The sequence below is a fragment of the Typopeltis vanoorti genome, chromosome 7 (assembly GCF_054136105.1).
Source record: "Typopeltis vanoorti isolate ZY-2024b chromosome 7, IOZ_Tvanoo_1.0, whole genome shotgun sequence".
Lineage (NCBI taxonomy): Eukaryota > Metazoa > Arthropoda > Arachnida > Uropygi > Thelyphonidae > Typopeltis > Typopeltis vanoorti.
Genome location: NC_143555.1, coordinates 90,757,501 through 90,776,713, shown reverse-complemented (window position 1 = coordinate 90,776,713; position 19,213 = coordinate 90,757,501). Strand labels below are relative to the sequence as shown.

The following is a 19,213-nucleotide window of genomic DNA, read 5'->3' as shown; positions in this document are numbered from 1 at the left end:
TGTAAAAATGCATTAGTATTGGCTAGAGGTATATTAATTTATCTTAGTTCTTTCTAGAAACTAATGTCGAGACAGCATTGAAAAGCTAATTGACATTTAACTTATATACGTACATGTATGTTTGTGAAATGAAACAGTTCTTTCGTCTTGTCTAAAGCCTTAGCGTATTACTTTCGTAGTACAGTGGATTCGCAATGAAACTGCTCAATTACGGAAGTAACTAAGAAGTTTTGTTGTTAATTTCTAATTATCTATGCTTCTGATAGACGGTTGCTGGTCACTGATTTACTGAAAACTCTGTACTGATTGGAATCAGTTTTTTTAATAAAAAAAAACTTAGTTTTGCAATCAACCAGAGTTTTAAAAATATTTTCCTTTCAAATGTTAATACCTTTTTTTAATAACAGAATTTGTGGAAACGGGTAAAAGGTGAACTTTATTAACATTTCATTCTGATTAACATTCATCATGAGTGTACATTATATCTTTATTTCGATTAATGTTCACCTAATAAAATTATAAATAAGTGACTGATACAGAAATTGAATGGTCTAATCATTTAAATATTCTTTTTTTTTATATTTGCAATCCCTTTCAGCCACTATATATAAAGATAAAAAATTCATTTTAAAATACCGTTACTTTTTTTTCCCAGGATATAAAAAGAGAGAAGTTAGCATGCAGAAAAAAAAAAAAAAAAAAAGAAAGAACTTGGGCAATATGAGCAAATATTTCTGCATAAAGGAAAATTATAAATAAAATCAGAAAGCTTGATATCATTCATATTCAAATATTACGACGTGGTTCAGTGATTTTAAAAGGGGAAGGAGGTCATGTGAAGACTAACATCAATAGGAAAGTCTAGTCACTGTCACGATACAGAAAATGGAACAATATGGTTGTAGATAATCAACAGTCAGCAAGACCACAAATATATGATAAGCAGGGATAGGTAAAGTTGGCGAGATCAGTACCGATAATGTAACTGCTCGGACGCCCAAATAAGCCCTTTGAAAACTTTTAGGTGAATCAAAACTAAAGAAATTATAGTAATGATCGGCTATAAGGGGAGACAGCTGTCCAGCGAAGAATATAATCAGAATAACAGGGGGGGGGGGAAACAAAAACGGTAAGCTGTGGTACGGTTTTCCATCGACATGATCTCCAAATAGCAGTCATACAGGTGGAATTTGAAGGTTTCTTATCCTTTCTATACACCTGATCTAGTTCTAGTAACTTTTCTGTTTACGATAACCCAAAAATCAGCCTAAAAAGCAGATTTTCTGTGAGATTATGTGTACTGTTGAGGAGTTTTGAGTGACTCTAACAGAGATTAATACAAACTGGAACTCCTGGAATCGGTGCATACGTGTATTCTACAAGCGTGTGTGTGTGTGTTGAAAAATAAAACGACCAACACATTTTATCACCACCATTTTGATCAAATACCATAAAATTACAGTGTATTCGATCAGGGAAAAGAAAATTTCTCCTTCTTTCACATTGGTTCAATGTTTATAAGAAAATAAATAATATCCACCAGGAGTCTACTCTACCCTAAGCTTAATAGAGGACGTTTTTCATTAACCCAACAAGACTCCTAGCTCAGTTGATATCGATAATGTCCTTTAGCTGGAAAGACCTGAGTTCAAATCGCATGCAGGATGCGAAAGATCGTTTTATAAGTAGGGCATTTCAACTGAATGAGAGTCAGCAGATTTCATGAAATCTACCAAATGAAAGGGTAAGAGGTGTTTTATCTATCGAAATAGGCTAGAAGAATGCGCGCAATTATTGGTATCACAGTTTTAGTCGCTTGAACCGTAAGTCTGAACAACATCGACGTTTAACTTCCGCACTCAGAACTGCTTTTTAATGTTGGTATCGTATTTTCTTTTTCTCATTTACCGCTTGCTTGAACTTATTAATGAAGTGAACACTGACGCATGGTTTCTCTAAAGCTTGTCTGTTTTTTTTTTCTTTCCTGTTTGTTACAAAACGTAACGATTGCACAATGAAAGAAACGTCCAATTAATAGAGGTCGCGTAAAAAGTTACGCTTTGCTGTTTCGTTTTAAGTGAAATACTTTCATCATAAGTTAAGCAAAATTAAAGAATTTTCGCGTACTTCCCAGTGATAGCACTGAGAGGTTAACAAAAATTCATAACATAACCGTGTACACGACTCCACGCGTTTAATATCTGCATCATTGCATCTTAAGACATGCGTTTTTATTTTACGTCATTTTTTAAAAATAGTTGCGTGATAAAGAGCAAGACCTAGTCTTTCATACTAGGAAATTTCGACGACAAGATTTTGGAGACTGGAAATGCAAGTCATCAGAAAATTCGCCGTTTAAATTCTTTATGTACTTATTTACGAGTTTCTTGCTTGTTTTTAATGACGCATGAAACAATAAGAATCGAGTATTTAGTGAAGAATATCGGAATAAATAAATGAAATAAAAATACTTTGGAAACACCAATAAATTAAGGTCTTCATTTCGGAAATCTCCGCAAAATAAATAATAAGCAAAGAATAATAGGGCTATCTTTATTGCCAATCTTCAAAAGATAATAAATTACTAATTAAAGTTTAATAATAATAGTTATTAAACTTTTAGTAGTAATATATATAAAAAGATAAGCCGAAATTTGAAACGTTTTTATGTCACGTTTTTTGTCTCCGACTTACCAGCCCGGAACTCGGGGGAGGGGAGGGTTCAGCCGTAGGCGACAGGGGAGAAGAGCCCCCCTTGGTATATATATATATATATATATATATATATATAGTGAAAATTAATTAACGTATATATGAAAAGAAAAAAAAACTGTAATATACATGACAATGCCAGCAGTGTCAGTGAATGTGTGTGTGCTGGTCATTTTGAGTAATCATCTGATTATGGAAGATAAAAATTTACTGTTGTGCTATTAGTCTATTATATCTGTTCCCTATTATGCTTTGCTTATCAATTTAGTATCTGACTTATAATAAACACTTATCTTCCAAAATTGCAGTACTTTAAGTAATCCTGCCATTCTTCTTATGACATAAAATTAGATTACTGTATTTTCCTGAAAGTCTGTTGCTCAACCGGTGGACATTGAGATCCTCATAATGATACATGTAGTATTATAATTTACTGTAGCATGCGATTAACTTGTTTTCCCGTCTTTTGATTGCACAGCACTTAGCACATGTTTAGTGTCAGAAACTCTACAAAGAACTAGTTTGTTTACATACATGCGATGACCATATTTTTTAAATCAAAATCTGAGACATAATTTCAGTTTTCCGATTTTTAAAGAGTCGGATAAACATATTTAACATTAAATTGCGTCATGATCAACTGCAGAAAGCTTGTACAAAATAATAAATAAAGTAAAAAATAAAACTTTAACTCTCTCTCAATCCAAGTAGTTTACTAAAAGTGGATGGTAGAGAAATAAATACAGAGCTCTCCCCAAACACCTGTGCTATTTTTCTTTTTCTTTTCTGCTTGCTATTTATTAATGTTAGCAATAATAATAATGTTCATGTAGCAATAGGATTTAATTCATCAAATGGCGGTTTCAGACTTGGAAAATAAACTGGGGGGAAAATTTACTAGTTTTTTTTTTAACGTTTGTATTTTATTAGTTAATAAATTAATTATTGTTATTACTGAAGCAAATAACCGAAAACAGTTTTTAGCCAGACAGTTCAATCAATGAAAAAAAAAGTTGCCTTCTGGTATGAATCATCACTAGGAGACTTACGTTTGTCTATGGTGATCATGGTATAAACTTTACGAATAATCCAAATCCATACCTGGAAACACTTATCGTATACATGTAACCACTGTCAAATGGATTCAAGGTCAGTTTTATGTTTATATTATTTATTTATGGCTTATAAAAGGGTGTGTTTCAAGATAAACTTGTGATACTCCTTATTTTAATATCCCCCCCCCCGCTTCATGAATTCCGAGCACTAAATGATTCACCCATTAAATGTATGTTTGTATGTTAGTCGGTTTTGTCCTATTGCCTGATTTACGACAGGAAAAACTCGAATTTCTCAGAGAAAATTTTTTCCTACCTACGACACCAGCACATTCACTTTTGAAAATGTCCTAATAAAGGTTTCTAGCGTCATGACCAGATTTGAACCAGTATTTTCCAACCGAAAGACTCATGTCGCTTCTTCCTTCGGGCATTACATAAGCTTTCCAGAGCTTTCCATATACTAAAAAACTACAGTCATACTGTATTTTGCCAGTTATGACTCAGGATTAAAATAGAAAATAAGAAATATTGGAACTACGACTAAATAAGATAACACGAGCTCTAGGTACTATAAGTCGAATTGATAACTGATATGCCATATGCAAATTCTGGCATAAGAATAAAGTATGCTTTACCTCTACAATGCCTTCATGGTCGCACTTGCTTGGTTCAAATCTCAAGAACATTATTACGTAACATTTTTAAGAAATTATTGAGGTCTATTTGTATTAATTCCTGGAAATTGCCGAAGGAAGTTTTCGGAAATTTCTTCACGCAAAACAAAAAAAAACAGCCTAAGAAAACAATTGGCAGATATGATATACTATCGCGACTTTAGTTCTTTAGCAATCTTGCTTAACGATCCAGCTCAAACCTTACTTATGCGATACAAAATGCAGTATTTCATAGAGAGTATTTTAAATGGAAATATTTGTTGAAAACAGTGAGATATATCAGTAACAAATATTGTGAATGATCCTTTCTTAGTTTAAAATTTAAATTTTTTTATTGGAAGTAAACAATGCAATCCACCCTGTAACTCAGCTATAGCTGAGGTACAAGGTAGATTATAGCTTATGGCTTCAACATTTTCGGAGTAAGTGTACACGCTTGTATACTTTATCCTTTACGGAACTCCAAAAAAAAAAAAAAATCTAACCTTGTATGATAGGGATAATTGAGCATCATTTGTAAGTTTTTGGATACCCTGTAGACTTATGTTGTAATGTCAGCTTCTATAAACTAAGTAGGAACCACTTGATATATTTATCATCAGGATTAGTCGGACAGATCTTTTGCCTACATTATTTTACACGGGACCGATTTTTTATGCTATAAAATACGGTTTTTTTTTTTTTTGAACAGTGCACACAACTTGAAAGATGTGATGTAAATGATGGGCGCGCATGTGTAAGCAACTTTTTGAGTACTTAGGTTGCTATCAACAATTTGGTTTGAAGCACCTTATTATTATTACATGACACTTTGATATGCATTTTTTTAAAAAGACTAGCATAATTTTGTCGGTTCTGATTAACTGGAATAACAAAATGTACAAATTCCATTTGGAAAGTAGAACCTTCAAATAAAAAAAAAACCTTTTGGAGTATATCGTATTTGTTAAAAATTATATCCTTTTAGACCAAGAGCTTTTAGACCATTACACTTTGTAATGTTTCATAAAATTCCATTTCTGATAATTTTACATTTTCAAAAATTTATTGGACGAGAATCGGATCATCGTATATTGATAACTTATTTTTTTATTGTTTTAAATAAATCCTTTAAATAAAAAAAAAAAACATTTCTAATTTTAGAATTCTCAGAAGATAAATCAATCATTCAAGACATTTCGGATCAAGAAGATTTTAATTTTTAATGTCCCCTCGATATATAAGTTGCATATTATAAGGGAATTAACAGTTTTTATTTAAAAAAATTCAGTGAACAAAATCGTGTACTAATAAAATACCGGTGAGTAAGGTTTGGAACACTCCTGGCACTGATGTTTTTTATACTCTCTCTCTTTCTCTCTCTCTCTCCCTCCCTCCTTTGATGCCTTTATATACCCTTAGTATTCATAAGTCTTAACTTTTTGTGGAAATTGGTTGACGGCTGGCCTCTAGAGATTGCATGTCTTTAGTCACTGACGAAGATAATTTAGACAAAAGCCACTGAAATATATGGCAGCAAACTTTTCTTCTCGTATTCATGATCTTTTCTAGTAGTATTGCGTGTAGTATCGTGTTCAATTTATTGTGTTCAACGGTCGATATTTCTAGTTGAGAGGTTAAAAACTTGAGTTTTTTTCCGGAAAAAAGATTAAAAAAAATAAATCTTCGCCAAAGATTAATTAGCTCGGGAAATGGCTGAAAAAGACTAGACTGGTGACCAAGAAATTACCAATAAGGTGTTTTCTACACTATTTTAATATATGAATATAACTATATTCTAATTCTAATAATATCATAGATGTTATCACACGACCACTCAAGTCCCATTTTTTTGTTGTTGTTCTTATTATTTTTGTTCTTAAAAACGACATGAAAGGCAAAATAAGATTATCATCATCATTATTGGGAAACGTATATTTCAAGTAGTGCGATACTAAGATGGCGTAAGCCGTATATTATCAGTAAGCTGTCACTATTGGACACAATAACTAACTTTATCTGAAAATATTTTGCAAGTTCGGTTTATCAGTGCAGACGTTTTGTTTGCCTTGCTTGCTTAATAAATATAATATGTTTTTTTTTAATTTAAAAATTATCGAATAAAAGTCAGTTATTGAATTTAAAAATGACTTACTACCTAAAAATTTAATTCCTTTAAAATCTGAAATATAATAATGAAAAATTATTTTTATTGATCTATATACGTGTTTTTTTTTTTATATACTGATAGCATGCCACTATTGAAAAACCACACAAAAGTTTGTGCACTCTTGCAGTAGGTTTTAAATTTTAGTTTCCAAAGCCCATGTGTTTGTTGAGATCACTGGGATATTGTTGACTTCATATAATTTTTAATATGAAGAAACTCCTTTTAGCTTTGTGGTTGCATGTTTTGTAAAATGAACTGACCTTACAAAAGATTTCTATGAAAAAAAATTAAACTGTAATTATTGGGTTCCCCAAGCATTTGGGTGATTGGGTCAACCTACTAGGATAGTGCTAAGGATTAGCAGTTTTTCTTGACAGCCATGACGAAATCACTTTGTCATGATTCAACAATTTTGGTCTTCCTAAACGTTTTGATTCCGGCAGTCACTTTCTTCCAGGTAATTTTCAACGATTTCACGCCTGTTGAGCAGCAAGTTAAATCACTTATCTCAGTGGGTGATTTAGTCGATACTTAATGGCATTCTTCAGTTATTACTTGTTACTTTTACCATGCCCGTGATTATGTAAGCGAAAGAAAGTATATTAAATTATTTTTATTACGCTTACATAATATTATTAAAAAAAAAAGCATTTCTAAGTTTAAGGGAGATGGTAAATCCCGTATTATTCTACAGCTGGGTACGAAACTCGGAGCGAAATCCTAGAGTTTCATGCCGAAAAAACTATCGGCGAGCCCAAGTGTAAGTAATCACTTCGGTAGTACAAAACCAGGGCAACTCGGAGCAAGCTCCGTCACTATCCTTAATATTCTCTCATAATGTAAAACGCAGCTCCCAGAAGATGTATTACTGTTTTACATTATGAGAGGAGGTCACTACCCAGACCGGTTTCAACCCTTTAGGGATATTAAGGATAGTGACGGAGCTTGCTCCACTTTTGCTCCGAGTTGCCCTGGTGTTGTATTACCCAAGTGATTACTTACACTTGGGCTCGCCAATAGTTTTTTCGGCATGAAACTAGGATTTCGGTCCGAGTTTCATACCCGGCTGTAGAATAATACGGGATTTACCATCTCCCTTAAACTTAACTTATGTCGCCGGTAAAATAGCCTTTTGGCTTGTTATAAAAAGCATTTCTGTTACCTATATACAATGAATATGCGATACTTAGTTATTATCGGTGTACCAAAGTCAAGAGTTCACAAGATCGTACAAAAATACAGTAAAATTAACATAAAAACTTTTGATGCACTAATGTGTGTTGCTGTATTGATTTTAAAGAAAATCAGAATTAAAATTATGCAAATTAATTCAAAAATTAAAAGTATGCAAATCAAAATTGAAATCTGAGAGGTATTCTTCAGTTTGTTGCAAAATGAGTACTTACTTTCTACTTGAGCGCAAAAATTTGGAAGGAATTGCATGATTAGCATTTTGATCCGAGCGTAGAAGTACCTATATTGTTAACGTAGTGTAAAGTGTTCTGCAGATATGAGAACTACAATAGGCAGGCAAAATTCAGATTAGTGTTGAAGAGCATTACGTATGCCATAAGTTTTCAATCTCATAAAAACTCTATTTTTAGAAAAAGTAAGCAGAGTACTGAAGTTGGCTGCAGTTTAGAAGTGGCTACTTACTTTGCAGACTTTAATAAGTAGTGGTATTTTGTTTGCTGCTGTTCAAATTCCAAGGGAAATAACCTTCTCAATCCTCAACGCAATTGTCAGCCAGGCAGCCACTTCTAAATGTAATTGATTTAGAATTAAGAACGTGAGTTAGGCAATCTCATGTGTCAGTGGTAGAATTTGTCTTCGCGAAAATGCGCTTTTTCATTCCACAAAAAAAAAAAAAAAAAAAAGGCCAGAGAATACACTTTGACAACCATTTCACACTATTTAGCTCCTTATCAGAGCATTAATTAGGTTTCTAAGAAGAAATTACTTGACCATGACGGCAGAGTGTAAAAGAAATATTTTAACGATTTCTCTTGATATTACTCCGATTAGGCTGAATTTCTTAAGATACTCAGTCCTGTAAAGAAATAACTGTATCATGTTCCTTAGAGAAAGATAATAAGAATTATTCCTTTTAGGGATTTTTAGCTTTTTTTCGCAGCGTTCTTTTTACTTGAAGTTAACGCCAAGTTATGCAAATATATTTTTGGGTGTAAATCGAGCGTGTTTTCTTAGACGGTTTGCTTACTTCCGGGAAGAAAAATCTCTGCCATCTACATTTGAAATCAGTTGTCACTTTTAGTTAAAAAGCGCTGATAAAGGTTCTTCGCGTCATAAATGGGACTCGAACTCAAGTCTTTCAAACTAACCACAGGGCTTTGCTGAAACCTACTGAGGCACGGAAGATTGGACAAATAATACACACACACACACACACACACACACACACACACGTTGCAAAATAAAAAAAATTGTTATAGAATTTACATTTTATAATATTGATTATGAATATTTTTAAAATACCTACTTACCATGCTTCTATTTACCATAGAAAGTAACACACGAAGTTTCATATAGCAAAATTGAATCGCCCTTGTTGATTGGTTTTTGTAATCTGCAAGGCTCCTGCCGACTTTGGTACGTTCATGTCGGTAGATAATCACTTAAACGTGCACTTCAAAACTGTTATTGCTGAAATAATTACTTTCAGTTCCGGAATTTACATAATCGCTCTGTGACACAGTTGTTAATTTTTACATAAATTACTCCTCGTACTTTAGAGTGCGAACATTTCCTTCAGTTTTTTTTTTATTTTTTTCTCTCTCTCTCTCTTTTAATTTTAACTAATGTCAAATATGCACAAATTCCGTATGTAGCTGAGTAGCATTTAGCGTAAAAGTTATCCAAGTTCCTTGCGGCCCTTAGGCACAAAATGATTACTAACTTATGACTGTCCGAACATATGCAGTTTCTTTTCGTTCAGTAGATCTTTCACCGGTGAGTAGACAGGTTTTCTTTCACCACGTGCACGCGCACACACACACACATGTTGTCATAGTTACGCATTGGTTGCTAGTTCCAAGTATGAGCAGTCTGATTGGCTTGAGCTACGCAAAAGAGGAAACAAGTGATGTGGGACAAGAGGAAAGGAAGCTACTAGGTCACCTTAGAAGTAAGTTAGAACGCGCCTTAGTACGTGATAATTATTTAATTAGTGCATTTGAGGTTGCTGCAGTGAAAGTAGCTACAAATCGGTGTTATCAGCTTCATCCTTAAAACATTTGGGACAGTACTTTTGAAGGGAAATGTGAGAAAGTGATTCTGGTTACTATGAGTTGCTTCATTCTTATAGCTGAATGAAGCAACTCCTCAAATGGTAGTTAATTTTTATTAACTGCCACTTGAGTGGCAGTTAATAAAATGGGTATTGCCAGTACTTCATTTTTCAACCTTAAGCCCCCCCCCCTCTCTCTCTGTGTGTGTGTGTGTGTGTGTGTGTGTGTTTTAAATCACAAACTATATTGTAGTACTATCTTTTTACCTTCAGATGATTTATTCTGTCTTAAAACGAAAATAAAGCTTTTAATTATACTAATTATATGACGAGCCAAAGGCTTCAATTCGGCGACATCTTATTTTAATTATATATTTCCTAGAGAAAAAAAAATACAACATTCTTGACCGAGAAATTCTTGACTCTAAAATTCATTTTATAAACACCCGTATGCGTTATCTGAGCAAGAATATACTGCAGTTTGCCCGTTTGCGATAGTACTTATAAAACGTGTTATTTTATCTATTCAAATAAAATACCATTTCAATAAGAATCTTTTGTTTATCTTGAATAGATAAAACAACACTTTGTAGAAAGCTTTATTTATATAAACAGCAGTAATCTGCAGCTTTATTTGTACAGTAATTAAACAATTAAAATAGTACTCAAGATTTGTTTTAATTCTTAAACTGAGTGAATTGTAACCTGATAAATTTGCTAGAAACTGCTTCCTTGACGACGGTATTTGCAGCTGCTTATCTCACTGGGATCCGCATATTGTCTTGTATTTATTATATATTTTGGAGTTACGGTATTCTGCTGGATCTGAAGCCATGGCCAAGCCAATCTTTGCTCCTTGAAAATGGGTTTTGGTGTCATCATAGTCCTTTCAGTTTGATCATCATAATTTATACTGGATCGTTGCATTAGACTATTCACAGCGCAGTTCACAGAATGCAGAATGTCAAATAGCATTCGGTGTTCATTTTTCCATGTACTACAACAATAAGTCCTATTCCAAACCAAAATAAGAACCCTCTCATTATAACAACACCAAGGTCATCACATTTACGAGATGGCAACGATATCCTTGATAAATAAGGCTCTTCTTCGTCAATCCACACCACTGTTTTCCAACGTCCAATATCGACACACTGTGCTCTCTGAATCCTATCATCATTTTGATGTCATATTTGGCTTGTACACGGCAGCTCTGCCATGGAAACTGATTAACAACTAATATGGTAACATATAACATTTCTCTTGAAAAAATCGGTTAACGTCTTATCCACGACACATTTCCAGTGCTCTGTATAATTAGTTGTGCGCCTTTGCCCTGCAGTGCACGTGGTTTATCATTCGCTGTTACGCAGTATTCTGCCTAATGGGGAAACGTGCCTTATCATGTTTTCAGAATAGTGTGTGTGTCGGGGGTGGGGTAAAGTAATGAGACAGAATTCGTATAAAATGGCGTATTCAATTAATCGTCTGATACCTGTAGCCACCTTCAAAGTAACTCTTCCCCTGCACACAGCGTACCGATTCCGACGTTCCTTCTATGCGGTATAACAGGATTGGAAGTGTCCTCTTCTGCAAGCTCGTTTATTGTTCCTGTTGAATGTTTTTTACATTCTCAAAGGGTATGCTCTGAAAGGGTATACCTTTCATCTTGTTCGTGAGCTTGGGGGAAAATATGTCACACGGAAGACAATCGGGCAAGTACAGTGGCTGTTCCAATATTGAAATACAATTTTTTTGGCTAAATACTCGCGAATTGCAAGAGCTCAGAATGAGAAGGCGCATTGTCGCGATGAAAGTATTTATTTCTTTTCTGTTTATCAGCTCCATTTCAACCAAGTTGGCAAAAATTCTTAAAAAATATAATATTCCTATATACAGGTATTCCTTGCTTAACGAGGAATTTGATTAGCGCGGCGAAATTAATTGCGGCAATCCCTTGATATATATACGCGGCAAGAGTTTTGATTAACGTGCCTTTAACCCTCTGGAGCTCGCAGCTGATCTGATATACATGCAAAATGTTTAATATAAATATTCTTACACAATTCAGTGTATAGTTTGGAGGTCATGAGTAGCTGTGCATTCATATATTACGAGTGAATATTCCGCAGTGTTTTTTGCTTTCAGTTTGGTTTAACACATGTTATACAAAGGTTTGTGATATTTGACAGTAAATTGTATCTGAGAGATACCGCGACCTCCGATGTCAGTATAGCATGGTTTAGTTTTTTTTTTTATTCCTTGTTCAATAATTTCTTGATTGTAACTGAAAATAAATAAACCACCATGTATTACTGAAATAGAGAGCCAAAGGCTTATTTATCATATATGTCCTCTAGGAGATGTGCTTTACATTATGTAAAATACTAAGGAAAGTGATCTGGACTCCAACTTTACTACGAGTTGCCCATAAGGTTGCTTATGCTTGCATCCGCTGAAACTTTTAGTTTATATATATTCGGCACGAAACTCTTGTAGTTTATATTCAGCTATGAAATAATGTTGGATTCAATATCCACTTAATTTGTACCATCATGTATTATATTTGCAGTGTTTTTTTCTTTATGTTTTATTGCTTGTTTGCCAAGGTCTGGAGAGTCATTTTGCTTGTTATCGTAGAAGTTATGCCAATAAGAAAAAAACTAAAACTGTTCAAACGACTCTTGATAGCTTCTTTTGATAAAAAAAATTACAGTAACTAATGTAGGTACAAGTATTTATTAAACATTTACTTTGCATTCATTTTTTATCTTTCCTAAAGAGTACCATATAAAACGAATAATTCGTTTTATATGGTACTCTTTTAATCCATTAATCGATCATGGACGAATTGTAATTTTTATCATTGATTATTAGATTTGCTTAACGCAATTTTGACATATGCGGTAACATCGAGGGATAAATTAACTGCGTTAATCGAGGGATACCTGTATTTCATTCATTCATTCACTCCTCTAATCAAACTTCGATCTGGCTTCGCCGGTAGAACCAGAACGCAACAACTTAAAGTATCCAGGTGTGTGCCGTGGTTGTAATTCAGTTGAGTTTCGTATAGAAGAGCATATTAGAAATATTGCCTATGATTTGTTCGCAAGTAATGTTTGTATTTAACTTATTGTAATCTTACAATATCGAAAGTCTGCCCGGTTGGCCGAGTGGTTAGCGTATCCCCTGGCCAGACAACAAATTGCGGGTTCGAATTCTGCCATGGGCATTGATGGTTGTGACAGTGAGAGATTAATTTCATAACTCAGTGTGAGACCCTCGCCCCACTTCTTGAAGGCCTGAAGGAAAAGTTCCATGGTTAGTCTAAGCAGAGTTTCCGGATTATGTAAAAAATAAAAAAATATATAACATGGATTTTAAAAAATATCCAGATAGATGATGAATTGCAAATCAAAGAAACAAAGGTAGACCAGTGAAATGCTGAGCCGAGACTGAAACAGGTTGCTTGGCCTAGATTTGTGAAAGGAATAATATGATTCTTCTACAATAAACAGAATATCATTAACACGTCAGCCATAACTTTTCTGATGGTGAATTCCTGACTCCAGATGAGCCAAGTTCAGCAAATGTTCCGCTGATATTATGATTTTTTTTTTATTCTAATACATATTTGTGAGTGGTGAATTTCTTTATTTAATCATTTCACGTTGTTTCTTGATTTTTTTGGGGAGGGGTTCCTGCGGGACACGCAGGCATCCCTCCCAAATATAAGTTCGATTCTATTATCCGGTTGGAGGAACTTTGTCTAAACGTTTTCCACTGGTTCTCGAGTAAGTCGCTCTTTAGTACAGGAATGTGTTTTTTCCCTCCTGGAAGGTCTGGTTTTTAACCAGGCAACTTATAAAAACTACCGTCGGATTCGCACTATTTCAGACAATAACATGTAATGTTAGGTTTAGGGGGAATTAAGAAGAGATGACAGCAGTTGTCTGCCATACTCATCTGTTCGAATGCCTATGAAAATTACTCATATTCCTGGGCCAGCTGTCAGTGTGGCTAAGGGTGAAGATTAATCAGCCGCCCATCAGTCTTCAGAGAGTTACTTAGGATTACAGTACCTCGCCTACTCCCTCTGGGGAATAAAAGGCATTAGAGAATTTATTTAGTATTTTTTTCTTTTTAAGTACATATGCACTCATGAGCCAAATCATGATGAAAATCCAGACTGTTTTCGGCCAAAAATGCACAGCCATCGGAAACAGGCCGATGGCTGTGCATTTTGGTATGGGAAATTGTTCTCACGGGCATCGTTAGCTCTTCTCATCCCCCATTGAACACATTTTAACTGTTAATTTTCTTACTTGTGGAGATTGTTTTGGACCAGCTGTTGTACAAATGGCGACAATATTCGATGGACCTGGACTCTTCCAGCAAGACAACTTCCCGTGTCACAAGTCTCGCATTATGCAAGAATAGTTGGAAGAGCATATATAAGTATTCCATGCGCTTTCCCTGTCGCCTAATTATCTGATTTGAATCCCATCGAACATTTATGAGATCCTGGAACAGCATCCGCCGGTCGACATCAGTTCTTTGCTCGTTCCCTGACCTCCGGGATGTTATTCTGTCTAGTTTGTCTAGAATACTTCAGGACACCTTCCATGGTCTAGTGGAGCCAATGCCAAGAGGCTTGCAAGCAATTATGTATGAAGTTGTTCACGTAATTCATTATTTTGGCCGACAACACGCCACACGAAAGGTAATCTAAATTTATGTACAATATTTAGAGATAAGTATTGCAGTGTTCTTCTTTTGCAAAAATAAGAAAAAATGCATATTTTATTTTTGTATTTAAAATAATAATATTTTAAATATTATTATGCTGTTATGACAAAGCTGTTTCAGTAATTTATTGTAAAATAATATGCACTCGAAAAAATACGGCTTTTACTGATGTTACTGATGCCGAAATGACATATATAAACTACTTACTCTGTAATGCATGGAGTTTATCTTATTATACAGAAAACGAGTAACTATTTTAAGCAGACCCTGTTTCTGTAACTATTTGTTGGCTGTCAGTACATTTTCTAAATGAGGCAAGAAACAAAGTGATGTCACAGAACAATTTCTCTTCTTTACCATTTTTGTCGAATGGAACAGTAAGTTAGCCGACATCTTTCGGGTCAGTGAGTGCTCGAGAGAGAATCATCACGTCTTATTGTCTTTGTGCCTTGTACTCAACTCTCATGACAGTAAAAATTGCTATGTAATTTTAAGCAGGGGAAGCGCTGCCAATTAATTAACGTTCTGCTCGCTACGTGATTGTGGGCCTATTGTCAGGAAAACACTGGTACACGTATTTGAGTTTCGCTCAGGACACAATGCACAAACCAAACTTTTAATACTCGTTTCGTGCAAATTCAACTTATGCTGTAGCCATACATCGATGAATAATGTTGAGTAATGAATAATATTATATATGTGTACATATATAATATTTCGTAGGTTACCGAGAGAACTGTGTCTGAAAATAGAAAGACAAGAAAAACACAATGCATGAAATATGTGCCGCAGTACTTGCAGTAGTTTTATTTTTTCTTAATAAGAACAGACATATAGTAAATATATACTAATATATGTATAGCTTCTAGCAGAGGAACCTTAGAGCTATGTCTAACGCAGGATCTCTAAAAAAACTTACGTGAATGATCAAAAGTCATGCGCTTTAACCTTTTGAATTGACTGACAAACAACGACAGTTATTAAAATAGAGAAATTCGCCAAATATGTATTAACATAAATCATAATATCAGTTGACAAATGATTTCATTTATCCGAATTAACATTTTTCATTTTGGAAGATAATTTTATCTTCTCGATTAGCACTTTGGTTGACGCGCATTAATCTGCCAGTAATGGCAAAGAGCGTTCACCGACTGGTTGCTGTTTCCTAATCCTGCTCCTTTGAAAAATGAAAGGACGTTAGAGAATCAGTTGCAACAAAAAAGGTTCAGGAAGATATTCTGTTCGATACAATCTGATGTATTCCCAAAAAATCTATTTTCATCAGACTACGAAAAATGTTTATATGAAGAGAAAGCTATTTGAAAAGTGGATGCACAAAAACAGTAAAAATTCCTTGTTTCTTTAATAAATAAAACTTTTTATGGATGGGTAAAAATAGAAAAAAATATATTTGATAGTACACATCATCAGCAAGCGAAAAACATTCTTGAATTAAAATGACAAATAAAAAATTCGATCAAGTTGTAATTTCATCCTTCCGCCAATTGTAGATATTTAAATATATTAAATAATACATATTTTTATATTTAAATACTTATATTTATATTAAATAATAAACGTTTATTAAATAAGTTAAGGCCCAAGCAAACAGGAATACAATATTTGGTTTACTCTCCTTTTTTGTTGTTGTTGATCATATTTTCATATATTTGGTCTTAATGGCAAATAATTGACTTTTATTAAATCCGATTTTTGTTAAAATGGTTATTCCTATCTCCCCCTCTACTACTGCGAGTATTGTTAATTCAGTTTGCGTGCTTCGTCCGGAGGAGGAAGGAGAGATGGGATAACGTTTGGAGGCGTTCCTCGTATCATCGCTACGATTTCAATCCAGATCTCTTTCCAAACCAAGTGGCGTAGGGAAAACGATCTAATTAATGAAATCATGTCTGTAAAAGCGAAAAAATTTTCATACTCGAAGGAACTAAGCCAGCTGAAAGGCTCTTTTTTTTTTTTTTTTTTGGTTAATTTTGACCTTGTTGATCAAAAGTTGTATTTATAACTTCATTTACATTGTCATCAGTACAATATATTTTATTTTATTTTTTATCATTACTCATTCGATACCACTTCATGGAAAAGGGAATGCAGTAATTCCATACACACGTGAGTCGTTTTTAATTGTAATTATTCCATGTTCAAATTGATACTGATTGCTGTCCCAACGGACACTTAACGCTTGCTTATGTAATAATAAGAAATCTGATATTAACATAATTAAATTTTGTTACGTTTTGTAATAAATTTTAATGCTTTAGAATATTAATAAACTTTTAGGAAGCGTCTGGCAAGAAAGATCCACAGTGGCTAAGTGTGCATGAACTGTTTACTCAAATCTTGGCATTAGATTGAGGTCATAATGTTTCTATGTTGTTAGTGTATACTTCTACTGGTCAGTAAATGTTACGGTAAGAATGATTTAGTGCTCTACGCGCGTTGAAGTCCTATTGCATATATTTTTGAGGGGGACAGTATCATACAGTTTGAGAACATTTGATTTCTTCTTGTTATACATGAAATATTATAATTTAGGAGGTTTTTATTTGGTTTGTTTTGAAATGAGTTTATTGCTTCTACCACAGGCAGTTTTTATTTGGTCGAAACGACAATCTTTTTAAAAAACTTTTTGTCGGTCATGCACATAGTTTTGGGGAAATCTCTCTCTTCCGTGTACTAATGCTATGATAACCCTCATTATATAGGCATAGCTCTCAGAGACATCCGTTTTGCAAAGGACCGGAGATAGATCCTGCTATTCTTTGCTGGTAGTAAATGATTTTAACATGCTCGTGAGTTACTGTTATTATCTAATCTTCCCCAACGTGTTAGGCTCAACAGCCTATCACGGCCAAGTACCCTTGATTTCATAGGAACCTAATTAATGATATAAATAATGCTGTTAATCCTGTCTGCTAATTGCATGTGTGGAGAAAAAAAATGCTTGCACCGCCTTATGAAATCTGCTAACTCACCTTTGATTTGAAAAGTTCGTATAAAAGCTCTTCGCGCCCTCGATGGCTTTCGAATCCTGGTCGATATCCAACCGAAGGTCATCATTGTTAACGAGTGAGCTACAGAGGCGTCTGAATAATTTTTTTTTTTTTTGAAAATGTCAAATAACATTTTATTATCTGTTAAATAAATTGTATACATATACTATATAGTTGGGTAAATAATATTACATTTTTTCTTATGTCCTTCAGTTCAGATTGCACATTTATATTTAATTTTATATATATTTATTTAATTATATATTGTCTGCACGGTTAGGCATTCAATTTAATGACTAGAAGCTTTATTTCGAAGATGTTTAATAATATGAAGTTAAAATTATATACCAAGAAATAAGTGAACATGCACTACTTCTCCACATTTATTGATGCACTTGTCCCAACGATTGATCAGTTTATCAATACCAGTACCGAACTGGTATTGATAAACCGCACTAAAACACAACGCCTGGTCGTTTGCATCGAATCTCGGCTTTCAATTTGTCCAATGTTGCACAGTAAAGTTCTGCATTGATTGTTCCTCCCTTCGGCAAGAAGTCAATCAACAAAACGCCTTAGCGATCCCAGAACACTGTGGTGATGACTTTTCGGACAGTGGGAACAGTTTTGAATTTTTTACACACATAAGATTGTGAATGTTTCCGGGGTAAAGGGATTAACCCATGTTTCGTCTCCTGTGACCAGGCAAGCGATGTGCCGATGTTCCAGATCATCGGCTTTATCGCAACGGATTCTCCAGACGCATCACCATGCGTATTGTCTTGTGCTCCTCCGACAATTGTCTAGGCATCCAGCGGGACCACACCTTTCAAAATCCAAGGACATCGTGAACAATCGCGTAAACAGTGGACTTACTCAAGTTCACCACATGTGCAGTTTCACTCGCCGATCTTCAAGGAAAATGCGCGAAATGTTGTCTTCTGTCTTGCTTGATGAGGGCCTGCTCATCCCATGTCGATCTTCAATGTCAACACGGCCCAATTAGGTTACACATATGATTGTCAAAATTTTATACCAGAATATGAAGCTTACAATAAAAAAGAGGGAGCTGAGATCGCACAATTTTTGACATCACCTTTTCGCCATACACAGCAACTAGTTCACGGTGAATGTCATTTGGTGAAGCCCATTATGCTCGCAAAAAAACGAATAACTTTGCGAACATCTGTTTTGAGCCACACTCGCACGGTAGTCACCATGTTGCAACTGGAATTAGCTGTGAGGCCACAGTAGCGCCACACTGCAATGACGGTGTTCTTGAACGTTATTAACGGGTCTATCTGTCCACCGTGTTTTATCTCATTCCATTTCACCATTATTAAGACCAAAAAAAAAAGTGTTACCTTACTTTTCGGAAATCCTTCGTACCAAAACAGAAAAAAAAACCTTATTCGAAGCTCAACTAGTTTCTTCTTCTTAAGAAGACTTACAAAAACTATATATTGCAAGGAAATAACAACTATAAATTAAGTTGCTAACGTAAGAAGAGTACCCATAAACGCCCATTCATAAATACCCATCCAGAACGCCTTCATAATGCTGTTGCCGGCATTTGAAGGCGTTCTGGATGCCACAGTATTTGTTGC

The 19,213-nt window shown here is 34.5% G+C and overlaps 2 protein-coding genes across 2 annotated transcripts in view; one reads left to right on the top strand and one right to left on the bottom strand.

Moving 5' to 3' along the window:
* LOC150104853 (uncharacterized) overlaps positions 1 to 9,458 on the bottom strand; it is a 92,597-nt gene extending 83,139 nt beyond the window's left edge. The window contains exon 1 of the mRNA XM_090395374.1: positions 9,098 to 9,458. Within this exon, the coding sequence (XP_090251500.1) occupies positions 9,098 to 9,139 (42 nt within the window). The 5' untranslated portion in view covers positions 9,140 to 9,458. The remainder of the gene's footprint in view (positions 1 to 9,097) is intronic.
* LOC150104851 (uncharacterized) overlaps positions 1 to 19,213 on the top strand; it is an 867,921-nt gene that overhangs the window by 77,222 nt on the left and 771,486 nt on the right. The gene's annotated exons all lie outside the window — the stretch shown is intronic.